The 20,504-nt window shown below is 49.2% G+C and overlaps 9 protein-coding genes across 9 annotated transcripts; 4 read left to right on the top strand and 5 right to left on the bottom strand.

The window, feature by feature from the left end:
• Positions 1 to 632: 632 nt before the first annotated feature.
• N7471_004728 (uncharacterized protein) lies at positions 633 to 1,598 on the bottom strand (the record flags this gene model as incomplete). The annotated part of the gene is made up of 1 exon (XM_057277447.1): positions 633 to 1,598. The coding sequence occupies one exon, from the start codon at positions 1,596 to 1,598 to the stop codon at positions 633 to 635; it is 966 nt and encodes a 321-aa protein (XP_057137057.1).
• Positions 1,599 to 2,169: 571 nt separating this feature from the next.
• On the bottom strand, positions 2,170 to 3,108 carry N7471_004727 (ankyrin repeat domain-containing protein; the record flags this gene model as incomplete). The annotated part of the gene is made up of 3 exons (XM_057277446.1): positions 2,170 to 2,181; positions 2,253 to 2,311; positions 2,376 to 3,108. 3 exons carry the CDS (start codon positions 3,106 to 3,108, stop codon positions 2,170 to 2,172), a joined length of 804 nt encoding a protein of 267 aa, XP_057137056.1.
• A 17-nt stretch (positions 3,109 to 3,125) lies between these two features.
• On the bottom strand, positions 3,126 to 4,178 carry N7471_004726 (ankyrin repeat domain-containing protein; the record flags this gene model as incomplete). Its single annotated transcript, XM_057277445.1, has 1 exon — positions 3,126 to 4,178. One exon carries the CDS (start codon positions 4,176 to 4,178, stop codon positions 3,126 to 3,128), a length of 1,053 nt encoding a protein of 350 aa, XP_057137055.1.
• Positions 4,179 to 5,102: 924 nt separating this feature from the next.
• N7471_004725 (peroxiredoxin) lies at positions 5,103 to 6,052 on the top strand (the record flags this gene model as incomplete). The annotated part of the gene is made up of 6 exons (XM_057277444.1): positions 5,103 to 5,122; positions 5,176 to 5,301; positions 5,351 to 5,426; positions 5,483 to 5,812; positions 5,882 to 5,964; positions 6,019 to 6,052. 6 exons carry the CDS (start codon positions 5,103 to 5,105, stop codon positions 6,050 to 6,052), a joined length of 669 nt encoding a protein of 222 aa, XP_057137054.1.
• Positions 6,053 to 9,949: 3,897 nt separating this feature from the next.
• Positions 9,950 to 12,628, top strand: N7471_004724 (putative regulatory protein Ral2; the record flags this gene model as incomplete). Its single annotated transcript, XM_057277443.1, has 1 exon — positions 9,950 to 12,628. The coding sequence occupies one exon, from the start codon at positions 9,950 to 9,952 to the stop codon at positions 12,626 to 12,628; it is 2,679 nt and encodes an 892-aa protein (XP_057137053.1).
• A 487-nt stretch (positions 12,629 to 13,115) lies between these two features.
• Positions 13,116 to 13,570, bottom strand: N7471_004723 (uncharacterized protein; the record flags this gene model as incomplete). The annotated part of the gene is made up of 3 exons (XM_057277442.1): positions 13,116 to 13,171; positions 13,243 to 13,307; positions 13,422 to 13,570. 3 exons carry the CDS (start codon positions 13,568 to 13,570, stop codon positions 13,116 to 13,118), a joined length of 270 nt encoding a protein of 89 aa, XP_057137052.1.
• A 1,410-nt stretch (positions 13,571 to 14,980) lies between these two features.
• N7471_004722 (putative GPI-anchored cell surface glycoprotein) lies at positions 14,981 to 16,882 on the bottom strand (the record flags this gene model as incomplete). The annotated part of the gene is made up of 1 exon (XM_057277441.1): positions 14,981 to 16,882. The coding sequence occupies one exon, from the start codon at positions 16,880 to 16,882 to the stop codon at positions 14,981 to 14,983; it is 1,902 nt and encodes a 633-aa protein (XP_057137051.1).
• Positions 16,883 to 17,415: 533 nt separating this feature from the next.
• On the top strand, positions 17,416 to 18,449 carry N7471_004721 (putative oligosaccharyltransferase subunit ribophorin II; the record flags this gene model as incomplete). Its single annotated transcript, XM_057277440.1, has 4 exons — positions 17,416 to 17,561; positions 17,619 to 17,817; positions 17,872 to 18,156; positions 18,210 to 18,449. The coding sequence occupies 4 exons, from the start codon at positions 17,416 to 17,418 to the stop codon at positions 18,447 to 18,449; spliced, it is 870 nt and encodes a 289-aa protein (XP_057137050.1).
• A 741-nt stretch (positions 18,450 to 19,190) lies between these two features.
• On the top strand, positions 19,191 to 19,915 carry N7471_004720 (uncharacterized protein; the record flags this gene model as incomplete). The annotated part of the gene is made up of 2 exons (XM_057277439.1): positions 19,191 to 19,443; positions 19,530 to 19,915. 2 exons carry the CDS (start codon positions 19,191 to 19,193, stop codon positions 19,913 to 19,915), a joined length of 639 nt encoding a protein of 212 aa, XP_057137049.1.
• Between the last annotated feature and the right edge of the window lie 589 nt (positions 19,916 to 20,504).

Here is a 20,504-nt window from a genome sequence, read left to right as displayed (position 1 = left end):
AACGGATGCAATATTTTGCGCTCAACACCTCGCCAAAACGTGCGCCAGTACACATTTATGCGCAGCTGGTTGCGTTACAGCTCCCTTATACCTGTTAAAGCCGAACCACTTAGCTTTGAGAGGGCCTGTATTATATCCAATCCGGTGGAATGATTGGCGTTGCCAAAGCTTTCTGCACTTCGTATGTTGTACACTCACAAACTGCGTGACCGAGCTTTTCGAGCAGGTGGTCGCAGAGCGCTTCTAACCTCGGCAGTTTTATGCTTCGTTTTCGGTTAAATTCTCTAGTGCTTCAAAAATCAACTGTACTATCTACAATGCATATTGGCGGTGTGATGAAGTGGCCGGCTATCCCGATCCGCTGAATGGTGCGTAGGCGACCACTGCCGAAGACAGGTAGACCAACTGGCCTTTGCAAAGCTATGGGTAGCTTATTACATCAACACGAATGCCGAAAATTAATTCTTTCGACGGTTCTAGTAATTATAATACATTGTAAAGCAACAACACCCGGGGCTTCACCTGACAATCCATAGTAGCCTTTAATACAATGTTCAGCAGTAGACAGGCTGGTCCAACCGAACCATCTAAACATTAATATTGACATGCAGCCAATATGCTTTCTTGACCCGTTACTGATGGAGCCAAGGACTGGACAAGGCCCAAAACAAAATCTTCGAGCCCAGCTGCTTTTCGGCAAACGAGGTGAATTCGGCCTTTGTGAAAGGCTTGCTGGTGTTTGGGTTGATTGCCGCCAAATCAGGTTCCTGCACTGCAACCACATTGATAGGGACCTTATTCCGATATTTAGACATGAACGGGTAGGCGTTATTCTCCATGGTTTGCTTAAAGGGGATATTGTCTGGTCCACCCACACCCACACCGTGGTCCGCAAAGAACTGGAACGAGTCGGAGATGTAGTTATTCTCGTTTGCCCAGCCGCAAGGCCAGAAGTTGACGTACTGGACGGCGTAGGAGCGACGGAATACCTGGGCTGCATAGCGGGCATTATCCAGAGTACCCTCGAAGTAGGCTTGACAAGTATAGCCGGTGGCATTGTTATTGGACTGAACTTCGATTGCGGTCTCTGGGAGATTGAAGCCATAAACTTTTCCATCGAACTTGACTGCAAGAGCCTTTAACAAACTCTGGAACCTTTCACGGACATGAGAATTCCATTGCGCCGTAGCCCAACCGCCTGCGACAAAGTCGCTGTCGCAGTCATCTCCATCACACTGAGGCACGCTGCCGTTGTTGTAGATTGGTTTATGAAGGTATCTCGGCACAGGGTTGTTTTCGATGCTGAAAGTGCGGTCCTGGATCTGGACCCAGAGTTGTTTACCCTTAGACCGTGCACGGTTCAAATCGTTCTCAATGGCAGAGAAATCGTATTGGTCTCTCTGCGGCTCGAGAGACTTCCAGGTGTAAAGGCTCTGGATACCTTGGATTTCTGGATGCTCCAAGAGGGCAAGAGCTTCCTCGTCGATGTTACTGGTGTATAACCATTGAGACAAGGAAGAGTTGAAAGAAGCTTCGGCATTGACGGGGCAGATGGCAGACAGCAGGCCAACCCCTAGTACGTAAAGGCCCAAGTGCATTTTTATGATGTCCTTCGATTTGGAAAAAGAGTTTCTTTAAATTGTAATGTGAATCTAGACAGTTGGAAATGCGCTATCTTTTAAATACAAAAAATTCCTCCTACCTGAAACATTAGATTTTAGAAACAAGGAATTCCATATATGTCTTGCATTTCCCCACAGAGCGACGCGGTTTAGGCCGACCATGTAACTTGGATCCACTTTCTTCAAGACATATTTGTGCCGATCTACCAATTGAGCTTTCGCTGAGAACCCATAAAACTCAATTACAAGTGTGCTGAGACATTCCATTCCTTCCATCTTCTGGTAGCGAACTCTGAGTTCTCCCCACATGCCGTTCTTGCATCGTGGTATCAATTTAACGAGTATTAGTTCAGCTTCTGAGGTTGCAAGATTGTATGACGGAGAATATTATTAGTAATTCAAGTTACTACTAGTAATAGTACCTGCTAATGTGTCAGTGGGCGAGGATTAATAGTACTAGTGCTAGTAGTATCTTGGAACTTGAACATGTGCTTTGTTACACCAGATATATAACTTGAATTTTTGATCTTCCTATCCTACCACCGTTTCACAGTCTCGACTGGTGTAAAGTCAGCTGAACTTTTGTGTATCCCCTTTCAAGGTAGTGTAGCTTATCATGGCAGGACTCACCAAACCCATGGCATTCACGACAGATCGTAAATCTCGGTCCAATGTGGCAGATTGGACACCTGAAATAGCATTCTAAAAGTGATATTTGACAGTCACAAACAGTGCAATTCTTATCATCAATACTCGGAGTCGGTTCACCTTTTTCGTCGTCGCTTAAGTCTGCACACCCAGGAGCAGTATTTGTATTTGTAGGGTTGTTCCGCGACTCAAGGCCCTTTAACAAGAGTTGTTCAATCTCAGAAAACTTCAGTTCACGGACCACATCCAGCGGGTTACGTCCCGCAGAGGTTTGAACAGTTGTACCAATGCTCCCGCGCTCGAGGAGGACTTTGACAGCTCCTACATTGTTATTAATAGTCGCATAGAACAGCGGCGTGCGATTGCATCGATCAACGGAATCGATTTCTGACCCTGCGTCCAGTAGAATCTGTAAGACTGATTTGGAACGCCTTTCCGCCGCCCATGATAACGGAGTTCGACCGACACCATCTTTGGAATTGACGTTGGCACCAGCATCCAGCAGATCCTTCAGTATCTCCAATTCAATCAGTTTAGCTGACCGCCTCCCGAAAAAGGTCGCAAAATATAATGGACTGAACTGTTCAGGTCGCCTTCGAAAGCCTTTCGGGTCTGTACCTATGAAATTAGGGTCTGCGCCCGCCACCAAAAGGGACTTCACAATCTCCTTGTGCTTCGCCACAGTTGACCATATCAGGGGAGTGATCCCCCCTTCATTGCGGGTATTCGGATTGACACCCTGTTCTAGGAGCACATTAACCATTTCGGCGTTGCCGTCGAAAGAAGCACCGACAAGTAGAGTGCCGAGGTCTGCCTTTGGGCTCCATTCGCAACCCATTTTCAAGAGAAGCCGGATCACCTGCCCATGTCTACCTTCGATCGCGCATCTAATGGTGACTTGACATTCGCCGGTCGCTTTGATCGCTTCCCGAAGTCGGTCCATCGTGATCTGCTTGTCAACTCTGGGTAGGCCTGTTTCTCGGGGAAGGGCTTTTTCTCGGGGAGTGCCCCTTTTTCCAAGAGAAGAGCGACAACGGAGGCATGGCCATTTGCAGCAGCAGCTAACAACGGGGTATCACCTTTTTGTTGATACAAATACCGGACTGACTTACACGGCCAATTGTCCTGATACTGATGCAAGAGACTTCTCGTGCTTGGGAATTCCTCGAATTCCGACAGGGCAATCACAGATTTGAGACCGCAATTAGGATCAATCCCTTTGCTTATCAAGAAATCCACAGCTTCGACGAACCCATATGGTGCAGCTCGGAAAACCAAATGAGATGCTCCTTGCTTTGGAGTGTACCCTGGCCCAGAGTATCTGGCTAGAAGGACGCGGAGGACATCTTTGTGTTGATGCTCCATTGCTTCCTGCAACAAAAGATCGTCATATTTGTGCGTGTGTTGACAATCCAGGAGGATTTCCACAATCTGGGGGTAATTTTTGAGGATGGCTAATGACAGGGCGACCTCCACGTTGCGAACTGCAATTTTCCGGCTCTCTGCATGCCCTAGAAGCACTTTGACAACATTCCCATTGCCCTTGAAAACTGCCCACAGAAGCGGGGCAGTCTTTATCTGTATGGTGGTCTGTAACTGAGGGATTGGTCCCTCGCCCAAATCAGGCTCACTGCAATCCAGGCTCAGAGGAACGTTATGGTTCAGCAAATGCCTTACAGTGGCCTCATTCCCGATGGCAATGGCAAGCAGCAACGTCGCTCGGTCGTGGCTTTCTAAGCCCGTTAAACCAAGCCCTCTATCCAAAAGTATCTCAACTAGACCGTCATGGCCGCTTGTAATTGCGCTTTCCAATCCCTTGTGGCCATGTTCCGCGAGAAGGTAAGCGTCGTCTCCCTTTCTCAGTAACGTTTCGACAACACCCTCGCATGTCCATTCTTTGCCGCCCATGAAAGACATTCACCTCCAATTTGAGTCAGCGCAGCCAGAGGCATTGATGATACAGTTGCTACCACTTCGTCAATTTCTTTGGAGATTATGTGGGGAAAGACACTCTTCTCAATTTTGGCTCCTTAAAACAATTCCACAATAGTAGAATTGCCATTCTCAGCTGCATAAAGCAGTGGGCTTCTACCGAAAACATCACGATGGTGAACAAGGCTGCTGTTATGCTCCAGTAATTGCCTCACTACCGTCTCTTTCGAGTTTTCGGTCGCTCTCATGAGTGGTGTTCGCCCAAGGTCATCTCCCACTTCCCATAATTGGAACTCTGGCCTCAGCTCCTCTTATGCGTATTTCACCATGTCTGGATTCAACGAACCTCCGCGACTTGCTAAGGTGAGGTCTTGGTTCGAAGACTGAACCATACTAACATTGGTAGACTGTCAAGCTTGAGGGCCATGAAATTCCTGCAACTGAAGTTGAGCTCCTAGATAGGAATCGGACACTCGTTCGTTTTAAACTTGCACTAGGCTCATTTCGGTAGGTAGGTTCATTCTAACATAAGGTTGAGGGGTAAGGTTGAGGGGTAAAAAGAAACCCAAGGAACCCGAAATGCTCATCGACAGTTGATATTGCATCACACACGCTAAACAGCCCACATTGTGTGCTGTTGTAGACTCGCCAATAATATATGTTCTGCCGGGCGGAGACAATGATCACGCCATCAATAATGCATGCTAGGTGGGGTAGGGACCATCCAGATGAGGTTAAGTGGGGTCACAACATGGATATGGGCTGGATCTATGCGAAAGCCGGAGGGGATTCCACGGTTCCAATCATCATCTTATTAACCTTGTATCCCGCCAACTTGTTCTCCTTTTCCTCTGTTTTTCTCATCTACAATATACCTCTCCACCTACCTATCTATTCACAATGGCTGACCAAGCTCCTATGTAAGCTCACAACTCTCTCTTCGAGGTTCTACGCAATACTGACCGTCTGTTAGCCTCCGTCTGGGCTCTACTGCCCCCAACTTCAAGGCTCTGACTACCCAGGGCGAGATCGACTTCCACGAGTTCATTGGCGACAAGTGGACCATTCTCTTCTCACACCCTGCGGATTTTACACCAGTGTCAGTTGTTTCCAGCCTCTTATATGAAGCCTTTACTGACACTTAATAGCTGTACCACTGAGCTCGGCGCCTTCGCCAAGCTCGAGCCCGAGTTCACCCAGCGTGGTGTCAAGTTGATCGGATTGGTGAGTTTCTGAGATTGACAACTCTTGAGGCTTAGCTAATATGCTCGCCTCTCCAGAGTGCCAACGACCTCGGTTCCCACGACGAGTGGATCAAGGACATCAACGAAGTCGGCTCGACTCAAGTCAAATTCCCAATCATCGCCGATGCCGACCGCAAAGTCGCTTTCCTCTATCAGATGATAGACGAACAAGATTTGACCAACGTCGACAGTAAGGGCATTGCCTTCACTATTCGCTCCGTGTTTATCATCGACCCTGCCAAGAAGATCCGCCTGATCATGGCCTACCCCGCCTCCACTGGCCGTAACACAGCAGAGGTTCTCCGGGTTGTCGACTCTCTCCAGACGGCTGATAAGAGAGGTGTAACCACCCCGATCAATTGGCTGGTATGATTCCCTATCCTCAGCAACCCAGGCCCTGAAACTATGCGAAGTATCTTACTAACTCCATCGAAGGTGGGCGACGACGTTATTGTGCCACCAACAGTCAGCACCGAGGATGCTAAGAAGAAGTTCGGCGAGATTCGTGAAGTGAAGCCGTGAGTTTCCATGTCCAACTGCCTTTTGAAACAGAGGATACTAATATCTTATAGTTACCTTCGCTTCACCACTCTTAAGGATGAGTAAGCGGGGTCTTATGATGTGATGCTAGAAAGATACAACAGGTTCTATAAGACTTGAGACAGAATTTCCACCCGAGATTAATGAAACCTACTCATGCTATCCCTTTCAATTATGCGCTTTTGTAGGAACTTGTTAAGAAGTCATGTGACCTCTATTTGTTGCTTTCAGATTATTTAGTCGTAGATCCTCAGATAGTTTCTTCTCTTTCCAATATACTGGCATATTCTCCGACTGTCTATTATAGTAGTTCTAGATCTACATATGTATATCTCCTGAGAACTTCTTTGGAAGAGCAGTACGGCGTGGAGCGTCCGTAGTATATGACAGCCCTCGGTGACACGTTTGGACAATTTGTAATTATTTGCCTGAAGCAATGTGTAAGATAAGGATCTAATTGAATTAAATTAACTGAGATCCACTCCACTTAAGTGGTTATTAGATACATAGATCATCGAAATCACTATACAACCTTAAGGGCAACACGCCGGCAGACGGAGCAGGCAGAAGAGATTAAGAGGAGCTAAGACACGGGATAATACTAGCTAATTGATCGGGGTGGTTACACCTTTCTTATCACCCCCCTGGGGAGAGTCGATGAGTCGATAACCCAGAGAACCTCTGCTGTGTTACGGCCAGTGGAGGCGGGGTAGGCCATGATCAGGCGGATCTTCTTGGCAGGGTCGATGATGAACACGGAGCGAATAGTGAGGGCGATGCCCTTGCTGTTCACATTCGAAAGGCCATAGAAGGCTCGCGGTTTCTATGTGACCTATGATTCATGTAGCTGAGATAGATCCCATCCGGGTACGGCCGACGGCGTTGGCGATGTCGCTGAGCGCTGACTATTCTTCCATATAAATAACTAACCCGCCGTAGACCTATAGAAACTCTCATCGGGGGGTTAATATAACAAATTGAACTATGGAAATTACTTCGAAGAAGGAGACGCAAGCGGTGAATCCTAAAAACCAAATTTGGGCTGTTTAGGCAGTGCTCGGCCCTCTACTCTTAACATCTTACTCGCTAGTACTCCGTGGCCTCCGGACACAAGTTCCCAAATGTCTTGGATGATTGGATCACGAGCACGACGTTGTTCCTAGTGCAGAAGGGGAGTGACTACCTGCCTACTAAGGGCTTTTTAATGTAGCTCTATTGTACAGAAGCCTTATAATCTTGTCAATGTGAAGGTGTTGTGGTAGCACGGCCCGAATACTCTCTCAATCAGTCAGAGTCAAGCTGTTTATTGTGCCATCCGCGCGAGTTCTCCCATGCGGTTCATCCACAGACGGCCATTCGGGTACGGGGTTTATGCAGGACTCCACAGCGCACCTTAGAACAATTCCTCTTCTACTTTCTTGGAAATTGGAGGCTGAGCTGAGCGCGAGTGATCTTGATATCTGGCAAGCTGTTATCATACCTACTAGCTATTCTACTAGCTACACTACTGGCTACACTACTCAAGATATCAATCAATAGAGCAGAGTGGGCATGTAAGTTGTTGAATGATATTGAAGTTATGCTTTGTGAAATGTGGTAGAGTACATAGTCTTTCCGCTAGCAGTGTGGAATCAAATTCTTAGTGGTTGCTAAGAGTATGATTCAAGGTCCGGCACACAACATTGTCATTCACCCCAGAGATTGAAAATTTGCAAGCTAATTCGAGGACAAGATTGCGGACCAATGTAGGCGAATGATATCTGCACGATAGGTAGTAGCAGGATGTATACTAATACCGATGATACCCCGAGGCATAGTCCTGGCTACAGTTTCAGACCACCATTCCAATCTCACATTCGCCATGTACTTGGCGCTCACAGTATCAGATTATAAGCTCTAGTTAGCTATCTTCATCATCCTATTCTTTCCCTTTCTTCAATCATCAACTTCTTCACCTTATGGCACCTTGCCGGCGTATCCATTTACCATTCGACACCTGCTTTATTTAGCTTAACAATATCACGCGCTTACTATAAATTCCTGGGTAGTCATTCTTAGCCCATTTGCAGTCAATTTGCGCCCCTCATTTCCCATTTCCCCTTTTCCCTCTCCTCTCTCTCCCATATACCCTCTCCTCCCTCATAAGTCTTATCAGGTTGCCAACGCAATTCAATCAAAGGACAGAGTATATACTCCGCAATGGCCCCGCGTGCTCAAAAGTCGAAGTTCCCAGCTCAGTCGAGCAATCTGCACGGGATTTTCCAGTGTGGCAATGCTACCTCTAGCAAAAACTAGGAATCAGGGGATGAACCTCTGCCCGCTCATGGCTTCGTCACAAGCCGAGTTTTTAGAACACATTCCAAAATGCCTCCCGACGTCACCGCCACCTCTTCTTGCGGTGGACCACCCCTTCACCCCCCCCCCCCAACCTGGCCACATTGACAAAGGTAAGAATAAAAAGCCCACCGACAGACCCGGCAACGCCGGTGATAAAAAGGCCAACCGCGAGAGTTTCCTGGTAGGATACTTAGTTGGTATGTGATCGATGTGGTTGGCCTATTATTTCCCTCGGGCCTTGCTCACTGACTTTCTTGCGATGCGTTCCAGGCTGCCACTACATGGATCTAACTCCGATGGCTCTGCCATGTTTGCCCAGCAACTTCGTAGATCCTGACACCGCTGGCACTGCCACGCTTCCTCGGCAACCCCAGATTACGAGTTCGCTGGCTTTGCCATGTTTGCCTGGCAACATCAGAGAGCTCCAGAAACGGAGGCAACAAGAAGAAGTCCGGGATGTAGATCAATACCTGTCTGTTACTCTCCCGTGCATAGACCCTGCCGGTCTGTCTCCATGGCCTTATCGCCAGCTTCCAATGGAAGCGAGGTGCATGCGGCTGTCATCTGCTTATGCCTATGCACCCTGTTGCAATTCGCTCTTTTTGTGTGTTTATTGACGAGTGAATAAAATAGATGACACTGTGGAAGATCAGGGGGCCGTAGAGGAGGAGGTCATGGACCTCGGATAGAATGGTATGTACATCTATACATCCTCCCTCCTCACTTCTCAGCCTTATAGACTAAACGTAAAATTCAATTTTATAGCACCCTAAGAGGGCAGCGACAAGGGATCCGAGGAGCCCACCGCGGACAAGGGCCAAGAGCCCAACAAGTAGTTTTGGGCCCTGCGCTAGCTTTTTCAGGTCTTGTTCCTCTTACATGGCGGAGCTCTATTGTTCCAGCATAGTTCAGGCACCCTCGGGCCTCCGCTCCTTGTTGTCTGATCCTCGATTCCAATCAATTGTTTTTCGGTCTCTGAGCAAGCCTCGTTTAGACCACAATGTTTACGTATCTTTCTTCGCGGTTGTTTGGACCCGTGGATGTAACGAACAAGTTGTGGACCAGCTAGTTGACCAGGTTAGCACCGAGAATGCTAGGAAGAAGTTCAGCGTGATAAAGTGCATTTCTTTGATATATAGACAGGATCGATGATTTTCCCATTCAAACAAGAGATATGATATTTGTATCTGATCTCTTGAAAGCTCTAGTTAGTTATATTGGAGGGGCCACATGTATTGAAAGGAGAAAAGCGGTAAACATTTTTTGTGCCGATCTCCAAACTCGACGGCTGACACTTCGGCCAGGACTGTGCGCTCATCCAAGATACGATCGGCAGTAGTCTGCATTGTCTAGTTTTTATTTAGTTATCGATCTTTCCATTGTGAAGCCTGGCGCCAAAGTTGCGGCGTCGCGGGGAACCACCCCCTTTTTTGGCCCCCCACAAACCACTCTTTCGAGCCGTACCAGACACACCTACGATCAGCGCGGGGAATATTCTCCGAGAATAACGCATTCGACAGAAAAACGCCTCGTCGCATGCGAGCGATACTGGGTGAACCGAAACAGGGGGTCAACGGCTACCCACAACATTGTCTCTGTTGAAAGCGGACCGGAAATTCGCCCACCATGATGTCGCGAAGTCAGTCGAGTCTGGGGTATATGGATTCAGGGCGAGAGGATTCTGCGCCGGGGGGCTCTCCGTCCCTGAACCAACAGTCTACCTCTGGGCCTATCAACCTCTCTGGTCTGGTGTGCAACGTGCGGCGAACGACCGGCAAGGAACCCCGTCCTCTCGTCGGTGCCACTACAACCATACTGGGGGATAAGCTATACGTGTTCGGAGGCCGGATCCTCTCGCGCAGCCGCCCTCAACTCACCTCGGACCTTTACGAATTGGACTTGATTCGACGACATTGGACGAAAGTCGAGCCCGCTGGAGATGTTCCACCGCCGCGGTACTTCCACAGTGTGTGTGCTTTGGGGGATAACAAGTTGGTCTGTTATGGAGGCATGTCACCCGCACCGAATACTCCAAAAGACCCTGAGAACCCCGCGGAAGCGCAATCGCAGTCACAATCGGAAGTCGTGGTTATGTCGGATATTCACATCTTTGATGTACCATCGCGGGCATGGACTCGTGTTGCGGCCCATGAATCTCCTCAGGGACGCTATGCACACTGTGCTACAATACTGCCATCGAGCGCTTGCTTCACATCTGCCAGTGCACCACTATCCGCCATCCACAATAATCCGGAATCCTCCACTCATCAAGGTACACTTGGCGTGGATATTGACGGCTTTGGAGGTGCAGAGATGGTTGTGGTCGGAGGGCAGGATAGTTCCAATCACTACATCGAACAAATCAGTGTCTTCAACCTGCGGAGTCTCAAGTGGACCAACACTAGCCCCCTGGGAAGGAGCTGCGGCGCTTATCGCAGTGTCGTGGCTCCTCTGGTTGGAATGGATGTGTCCGAAATTGGATCATCAGCTCCAGACCGCGATCAACATGAGCCGATTCAAAATAGCACTGAATCGCCAGGCTGCCCTATGCTGATATACTCCAACTACAATTTCCTTGATGTCAAGCTAGAGCTGCAGGTGCGCCTGCCGGACGGACGCCTTGTCGAACGACCGATGCAGAGCCAAGCGTCTCCTCCAGGACTGCGTTTCCCAAACGGTGGCATTATCAACGGTCACTTCGTTGTTAGTGGTACCTACCTGACTTCATCAAAGCAAGAATATGCGCTGTGGGCTCTCGACCTGAAGACATTGACTTGGGGCCGTATTGATGCCGGAGGATCGGTATTTGGACAGGGTAGTTGGAACCGAGGAGTTCTTTGGCCTCGCCGGAATTCTTTTGTGATCCTTGGACACCGCAAGCGAAGCCTTGTGGATGATTACAACCACCGGCGAATTAACTTCTCGCACGTCTGTCTGGTCGAGCTGGAAGCATTTGGACTCTACAACAATTCTTGCCGCACTTCTCCAACGTCGGGATATAAGTCTTATAGCTCCTCTTCTGTTCCAGCATCTCTACAGAAGAAGCTAGTGCAGTTGACGTCAGGTGGGCGGCCATTGTCTGCCGCATCCGATGAGCTAGGCAAACTCGCGCAATCTTTGCCAGAGATGGCCGACATGGAGTTTCAGGCTGTGGGGGGAGAACGTATCTCCGTCAACTCCCGCGTGTTGACTCGGCGTTGGGGTCCTTACTTTATCCAACTCCTTCGCGAGTCGTCGGACGGAGGTATTGCAGACATCGCAACTCTTCGTCCGGCCCATATGCACCCAAGCCGCAACTCGAGTATTACCATCACTCCCTCGATAGGCTCCGATGCAACAACTCTTGTCAATCAGTCTGTACCTTCGAAGTCTCTACTTGAAAATCTCGAAGTTCCATCTGCTCACAGCCTCGCCCCAACCTCCCGACCGCGTGTGCTGTATCTCCCCCATACCATTTTGACTCTTCAAGTGCTGGTTCAATACCTCTACACCTCAGCCCTTCCATCTGCAGGCACTTCGCTTTGCACACCACAAATTCTCTGCTCGCTTCTACAGCTTGCACGTCCGTACCAGATCGACGGACTACTAGAAGCCACCGTCGAAAGACTCCATCAAGTTCTGGATGGGCGCAATGCCGCAGCTGTATTCAACGCAGCTGCTATGGCTGCCGGTGGTGGTCGTGGTACTGGATTCAATGGTGGACCAGGAGGTACACTCGAGGCTTTGAACGGAGCTTATACCGGCCACAACGGCACTGCACCTACAATTGGCGAAAATAGTAATTCCCAACACGGTGCACTCACATCAGACTCGTCCGACACAGAGCACGGTGCTACCTCCGCGTCAGCAGCCAGCAGCACGGGCGATCTCACCAACATCGCTCGAGGCATTCCATCTCTCCGCATCGACACCAATGTCTCCCAGAATTCGCGCCAGCGCAGCGCCCACCGCGACCGCGAGGATTCTATTAGTAACCCAAGCACAGCGACATCCGCATCCAGCGCTAGTTTCAGCCAGTCCGACTCCGAATGGGTCAGCGGCGATGAAAGCCGCTCTCAGTCCCGCTCTACCCATCACCGCCGTGACACAGACGCTGAGTTGCGCCGCCCCCAACGCGAGCTCTGGACCGGTGATCTAAGCAGTGTTATTGGTCTCCAGAAGCGCGGCTTGCGTGGTCTCATGGAGGGCCGTCGTATGCGCGAGCGTAGTTCGAAGCCCGCCAGCACTGGCAGTAACTCGATATCCATGCTGCCGTCAGCTGGCTCAGGCGATCAGCACAGTCCCTTCCAAGGCGTTGCCACTTGATTGTTGCCTGGAGCTAATTGCTGTGACATCTATACGATCTCTTTTTCTCCGCCTTATCCTTCTGCCACTTCGTTGTTTAGATGATCTCTTCCAGATATCGTATTTGGACTATACATATTTCTTTTTTCTTGCTTTTCACCCCAGCAGGCTGGCAATGTGGGGAGGATTTAGGGCAGGACTTCCAAAGTTGGGAACAATGCATCTGGATGTTGTATCTTTCTTCTATTTATGTTATTTAGGCTGGGTAGATTGTTCTCGTCTACAAAGCCATGGATATATACTGAGACTCCGGGCGTTGGAGTTTACAATGGAATGCATTGAAATCGGATTTGTGATTTTCCCCTTAAGAGAATGCTTCGGATAGAGATGAGAGGAAACAGATTCTTTTAGGACTTATGTACAGTTGCAAAGCCTCCCACACACCGTTCTGATTTAAATCGTACATAGGATTCCGCTTTCAGAAGAGTTAAAAATAAAGAGAAGCGGATTAGTCCTTCTGTGCCTGCACATCTCCAAGCCGCTTGGGACTCTTGCCAGTATAGACTAAAGGGAGATAAGTTAGTATATATACAATCAAAAGAAGGCTGAGATTTCCCGGGCATTAAAGAACTCACGTCTCTCATAAAGAATCCACGATGTGTACATTAGAATTGGTAGTCCGACAATAGTCGTTGTCCATCTAGAAACGGAGACGATTAGATTTTCATTGTTGATATGTATCATTTGCTAACCAAAAGCAGAAACAAACAAAAACGCCCAAGCAGATTGGAAGACAGAGAAAGGTGACACATACCTTCGTGCAGCAGCCTTGTACTCCTTCGTCTTCCGGATATCATCCACCCTCTTAGGGAGCCGCGAAGGAGCGGGTTGCTGGACTGGGCGTGGAGGCCGGGTTTTGGGATCCACGGATCGGTATCTGTGTTGGTCTTTGATGGATGCCATTATTCTTGGCTTTTGTTAGATGGATTTGATTACAGATGAAATCCTTGGGGCGTGCTTACATGGTTTGGTCGGTGAATTGGAGGTTGTGAATTCTGTGAGGGAAGGTTCCGGGAGGTGTTGGCGCCTGAGGCATTACTTTAAGTACTCGTATGCAATAGGAAGAGTCACTCATAAAATAGACTGCACTTCAACCACTGATTATGAGGTGGATAAATGGTGTAAATGATATGGTTATAAGAGCAAAATCCATCTTTTAAGCACCAAAAGAGTAGATAAAAATTATTTTTTCCTCTGTGCTTCTTTTTATGAGGTATAGATCTCTACCACAATCTTGGAATATCGTACTTAGCTTGGAGTTTCTTTTGCTTATTCAAAGGGCGAGTAGGTAACGTATATGGATTTAAGAAGACATAAGCAATTATAACTATTACTACTATACAAAGCTGACCAATGATTTGTGAAGACAGAGTTGTTATAACATTTTATCGTGCACCAATTTCCAAGTAGACTACAATGCGCCATTAGATTTTTAGAACGGCGGGGTTGGCCATGGAATATGCCACTATTTTTTTTCTACATGTCTTTTGTGATAGCCATCTTTAGTGTTGCTAAATATCAAGCTAAATGGTTGGATATGATCATCGTACCTGACCTCAGATCACTAGAAACTATCTATCCTTGCTGTCCAGCCAAGCAGGCTTGATTGACCATCATATTTGACCTTGAGAAGTTACTTTCAAACCATGTGTTCAAGCTGACATCCCATATAGCATCTTTTCTAACTCGACGTTTCGTCAACTCTTCATTGAGCTTTGCCAAAACAAGGTGCCATATCCTACAAATGGCATATAAGACATATCAGAATGTTTCATTTAAAACTAAGTGTCATAAAACCTGGGTATTAGTTTGGTTGTTTTCTAAGTATAATTGACTATGTAGATTCGAACTATCAGACCGATGCGATACACCTCTAAGATTACTCTGACTGAAAGTTATTACTCAGTCATAATGCATACATCATACCGATCCCAATTATCATCAGTATGGAGTGTCAGTATGATGGCACAAAATGCAATGTAAGCCAAGAGTAAGCGGAAACTCGGTGAGATGTGAGGGCTATTTGCGAGATATCAGAATTACTAGCTTTTATGGAGACTACGAGGCCAAAAGGATTACAGGGCAAAAGATTACGAAATGAAGCAATACTAATGGCAACGACAAAGACAACTGAAAAATCTCACAATTCACCATGGTGGACTCCATGGTATGCTCCCGCGGTGCTAATCATACATGCTTGAAACGCCCGCTGGTAATCATACAAAAAAGAAAAACAAAAACAAAGAAAAAAAACGAAAACTAATCCCGGCATTGCCGGGCCGAAAACATCATCATTTTGCCCTCACCGGGGCCTCACATGCCCCGGCGGCGGCGGCGCTTGTTGGTTTTTGCGGAGGACGGCGCACGTGAGAGGGCGGGGGAGGAAGGGGGCCGCACGGCGGGGTCTTTGGAAGCAGATGCTCCAACCCCGGAGGCCTCAGTCTTGGGCGCCGGCTTCAAGGTCAGCCGCAGCCGCTGCACCTTAGGCTTGTCGCCTTCGGTGGCAGCGGGGGCGACGGCGGCAGCCGGGCCCGAAGACTGGACCTGGGTCGCAGTGGTCGGAAGAGAGTTAGGAGAGGTGGGAGAGGTAGGGGAGGGGACAGTGGGAGCAGGAGCAGGAGCGGTCTGGCGTCGGCGACGCTGTGACTTGCGTCCGCCGGTCTCGGCAGCAGTGGCGGGGACAGCTGCGGCAGGTTCATCGGCGGCATCTGCGGCCGCGGTCTGACGGCGCTTTCGGGCACGGGGCTTCTTGGTCGCGGGGGCTGGCACAGGAGTCCGAGCCCGAGCCCTGGCCTTCTCCTCCTCGACGTTTTCAGTGACGAATGGAGCCATCGCTTCGAATGGGAGATTACGGTCTCCCATGAGTGGAGCGAAGCTGTGAGCTGCATCGGCCTCGGCTTGCTGGCTGGTTCTGGCGCGCACTGGGGGGAAAGGAAGACCCTCGTAGCCGTAAGTATGAGATGGATAGTAGGGGTGGCATTTCTCGGGAATCAGGGCAACCTCTTCGCCGCTGGAGTTGACGTAGCCAGTCTGAATCCAGCCATCGCTGCTGACCTTGCTGTCAGACTGCTTTTTGTAGCTCAGGATGCTTGAAGCGTTGGTAACTGCGGTGGGAACAGTGGGAACAGTGGGAGGAGTGGGCGGAGTGGGCGAAGTGGGCGGAGTGGGCGAAGTGGGCGGAGTGGGAGAAGGAGGAGAAGGAGCGATCACAGGCTCTGAGAGGTCTTGGTCGATCATACCAATATCAACATCGATATCAGTCGGCGAGGTGGTGGCGGGCATGTCGACGCCATATTTTTCTTCGTCTTGGCGACGGAAGTATTCACTTCGCTGCTGCTCCAAGAACACCGGGAGATTGAAAGGGAAAGTAAAGTCAGGACTTAGGGACTGAACAGTCAAGTCATACAGCTTCTTGCCAGCCACCTTCGCGTCAATATCGAAACCGATCAAGACAGCATTCTTTCGCAGGTTCAAGTTGGTCATTCTCTTTGACTTTCTGGTTTTTTTCATTGGTTGCTTCGAAATATTGTTCTTCGCAACCTTGCTAGGCACGGGGACAGCAGGGGCAGGAGTTTCCACGGTCGGGGTGGACCCTGGCGTGTTCTTTCGGCGAGGCTTCTTCTTAGTTGATTCAAAAGATTCAATGGCCCTCATGGTGGGCTTGCGAACCCGGGATGAGTTCCGCATGTCGGAGGCACTGGTAGGGCTCGACGGACCATCGGCTGTTCCTTCAGATTCAAAGCTGCCCATGTACTGGTCAAACGTCCAGCTGGCGCTACCAGTGCTCTCTGGGAAGTCAATATCTGAAACTTCTTTCTTTGGCGTCTCAAGTGCAGCTGTTCTTCTTGTCCGTCGGCTACCCGGGTTGGTGACCGGGGCTTCTAGGGCTGGAGTGTGAACAGTGGAAAGACGAGATGGACGAGACTGGAAGGCCCGCCGACGTGAAGAGGGTGTTTCAGGGGAGGTTCCACGTGAAACAGGACTTATCACAGGCGGATTACTTGAAACAGGTGGATTTGGAGTGTAAAAACGAATGTTGATAGAGTTGTGTTGGGGAGAGGCGGATGTAAGGTTCAACGTTTTGGTGGGTTGCGCGCTCTCATTTGTACTGTTTGATGGGGGAGGTACTCGGGGCGAGCGCCGAGAAGGTGTCAATGTAGGCGCTTTACTGATGCGCGCCGGCATTGAATTACGCTGGCCCTTCTTGGGAGGCATCGTGAATTAAAGCTAAATGGCCCGGAATTTGTCAGTATAATCTATTCATGCAAATACAGCGGGCGGTAAATAGAGCGAATGAGCTGTACAAATGGAAGACTAGATCATACCTCCAATAACAGGCAACTAGGGTGTGGGAAAAGGATATATGGGGGTCATCAGGTGAACGGCAGGTCGACGTCAGAAGACCGCAGTGCGCGGCAGGGGAGAAGTTGGGAATTAGGGCCCGACGTATAGGCGCAGAACTCACGGAATCAGAGGTACAACCATCCGAAGTTATTTTCTAAAGGATTCATAAACAAGCTTGTATGGACTAGGTGGACGTTGGAGTTGTATTTGTGGCAGACAAGGCGAAATAAAGTGATGAAAGATGTTGAGGTCGAGCAGAAAAGAAATTAGGGCTACGGTTGATCGGCGCTTATCGGCTTCACTTGTCCGCCTTATTCTGCACCTCCTCCATCCTCCATCATCTCCCCGAGCTCTTTACAGCTGTTTTCTGTGATTTCTGTTTTCTTTTAATTATTTTTTTCACAATGCATCTGTGGCAGGCCACCGTTCCATTCTGCTTATTGGCCGCGGTCTCCTTGCCTGGCGCCGCCGCCACGGCTTGGGGCTTTACTGATGCCACCGTGGCCGTTCAAGCAAAAGGTGCTGGTGTCAATGGAGGTTTCAAGGAACAGTATGCATTTCGACTCAAATAGAAGGTACATCAAACTAATCAACATGTTCAAACTAGATTTACTGCATCCAAGCCGCTCCCCAAGCCCGTCTCCCTTTTCGGTGCCGATACCCTACGCGTCACCTTGACAGCCCAGGAAGACAGCTCTCCAAAGCGGCCAGACCAGGCTTTCCTTTTGCTCAAGGATGCTCAGACTGGATTGGATATCTCTTACCCTTTTAATGTCAAGGATAATGGCAAGTCAAGAGTCGAATTGGTATGGAACCCCCGAAAGCGACTTTCCGCGGCGCAGCTAACACATGCCTTCCAGACCCAGAAAGACCTACCAATTCAATTTCTTTCCCTGTCCGGCCCAGTTGATGCGCATGTCGTCATTGGTGGGTTCGGAACCTCCGATGCCTACGACAGCTCTGTGTTCAGGTTGTCGATTGATCATAACCCCGAAGAGGCCGTGCCGACCGTTGAAACCGAGCGATACGGCAAGAAGCCTGAGATCCACCATATCTTCAAGGATTCTGCGTCTAGCCCGCCAATTGTCATCACCCTGGCATTTGTCGCCATGGTCGGGGCTGCTATTCCTGCTCTTGCTGGCTTGGTAAGTTGATCCCATTGCTGTGCCAACCGACCTTGCTTATAGATTGTCTCTAGTGGCTCTTCCTCGGCGCCAACATCAACCACCTACCCTCCGCATTCAAGTCGGCCCCTCTGTCGCACGCCGTCTTCCTCGGATCGCTGATCGCATTTGAGGGGATCTTCTTCCTTTACTATACCTCGTGGAACTTGTTCAAGATCCTCCCCGCGATGGCTGCTGTCGGTGCGATCGCATTTGTCAGTGGTAGCCGTGCGCTAGGTGAAGTGCAGGGCCGGCGCCTTGCTGGTCTCCGGTAAAATCCCGGAACATACGTAAATTTATCTGCCGTGGTCCTTGTTGTCCTCTCACGGTGCTCTCAAAATGCCGCGTGGTCCAGGTTCCGGTGGTATTGTATCTTAGCTGCAGTGGCATCTAGTATGTTTTTACAAAATAACAGGTTTTCCATTGAAATTTCACTAAAGTCTCACTGATCTTCAAACCTGACCATCTTCCTACAAGTTGTCTGTAATCAGGTTGAGTAGAGCTCGCCAGATATGCAGCCCCAACATATTCTCCTAAACGAGACTGTGTCGCCCTACCTTGGTCGATTGGCTAGATAATTTCCAATACTCCCAAGAAAGCTGTTTGTTGACCATGTATTTATTTTGACGTCACAATGTAGGGCAGGTTTAGCGGGACAAACAGTGGTATGTCCTAACTTACCGCTTTATCTACCGCCTACCCAGGATGGTATGCATATGGAATTTTGCCTCAGAGATCAGGCCTTTCTCTCAGCCGACACTGTACGTAAAGAGGGCATGTTCGGTATCCTTGAGGATTTCTACCGTCTTTAGTTCTCTTTGACACTTTACAAAAGTATTAGTTCGTATGACTCGTATACTCCGGTTTATAGATCAATGAAAAGTCCCGACTATTCTGCTGGCAAAAGACCCGTCCAGATCGAATGCCAAGGCGACTTCGGGACCTCCGCTCAAAGCTCCGCAAAAAGCTACAACGCCTCACCCAACATTTCCGATTTTCAAAGGTCATCATTCTCAATGGGTTCCGCCGCTTCAAAGCCCGCTAAGTCAGCGGCCGGCGCAGCCTCACGGCGCCAATACCCTAAGCAGGCGGCTCCTCCACCGAGGGGGCCGCGCAAAACTCCAAAAGAAACCAAAGCAGCGTCTGCACCTACGCCTACTCCCGCACCCAAGCCCAAGGCTAGCCCTTCGCCTCCTTCAGCACCTGCACCTCCTTCTCAAGGTCCAACATACCACTCAAAGGAGAAAGCATCTGGCGTGAAGTCTGATGGTACGTACTCGCCGGCGATTCTTTCAAGTCTTTTCCATGCAACAAATGCAAGATCAGCAAGGAAACACTTACTAATGACTCTCTAGCCATCGACATGGACGGTCGAGATCCTGATTTCGCCGCCTCCTCCCGGTCAATAGGCCCCGTCAACCCATCACCTACATTCTCGAACTCAAGCACTGTCTACCGCCCTGGCTCAATGCAAACCGTCTTTCCACAAGCCTCCAACCCGGCACTACTAGTGGTCACTGCTCGACAACGCCTTACCGAGGCTGCGGATAGAGAAGCTGAGCACATCGGCCATGCGGGTCACCCGGGGAGATCATTCCTGGATGCCCTGACTATCCAGCAAGTGTTGACGATGCGGGATAAGCAGGGTATGCGTCGTGGAGATATTGAACGGTTCCTCGGGTTGAAGAAGGGGGTCTTGGAGCGGTTAGGGAAGGATGAGATTGTGTCCCGTATTACATGATCTTCGTCCTCCACCCAGGTCAGCAAGCTCTTTGTTGTTTAGCGATTTTTCCCTTCAAAATATCATTCGGTGTCTTTGGTGCATTTGGATTATTGGTTATTCCTGGCTTTGTGCACACTTTGTATAGTAAATAACTTGTTCTACTCATCCCTACTCATGATAATATCAAATTCTTTAATTAGAGTGGCTATAAATTTCTTCTTTGGCTTCTGGCTCAAAGGAAGTGACTCGGGACCATTGAAATGACTTTTTCCTTTCAAACAATTGCTAGGATGATCATCGAGTGTTAGACCACAACGCTTATGATTGACCATAAATTACTCAGCTACCGAAAATCGCTACTCCGGACGCCAGTTTAAACGAGCAAGGGAACAGCAGGAAGCCATTGATTGAATTCCGAACTTGGCTACAAGCTCGTCAAGGTAACGCCATAACCACCGGTCGTTGGCCAAGTTGACCTCCCTATGATGTGAGGCTATTCAGACTTCGACGGGAAGGTGATCCCCCATGGCAAGACTCCTGGGCATTTGCTTCTAGTCGGCTTTGGGGTGGGTTTGGCTCTAGATAGAGCTCTTGGCACCATAACCCT

This window comes from Penicillium samsonianum (assembly GCF_028829775.1).
Source record: "Penicillium samsonianum strain IBT 33392 chromosome Unknown utg000003l_segment0_segment0, whole genome shotgun sequence".
NCBI classification, from domain to species: Eukaryota; Fungi; Ascomycota; class Eurotiomycetes; order Eurotiales; family Aspergillaceae; genus Penicillium; species Penicillium samsonianum.
This window is presented reverse-complemented; position numbering and strand designations above follow the sequence as displayed.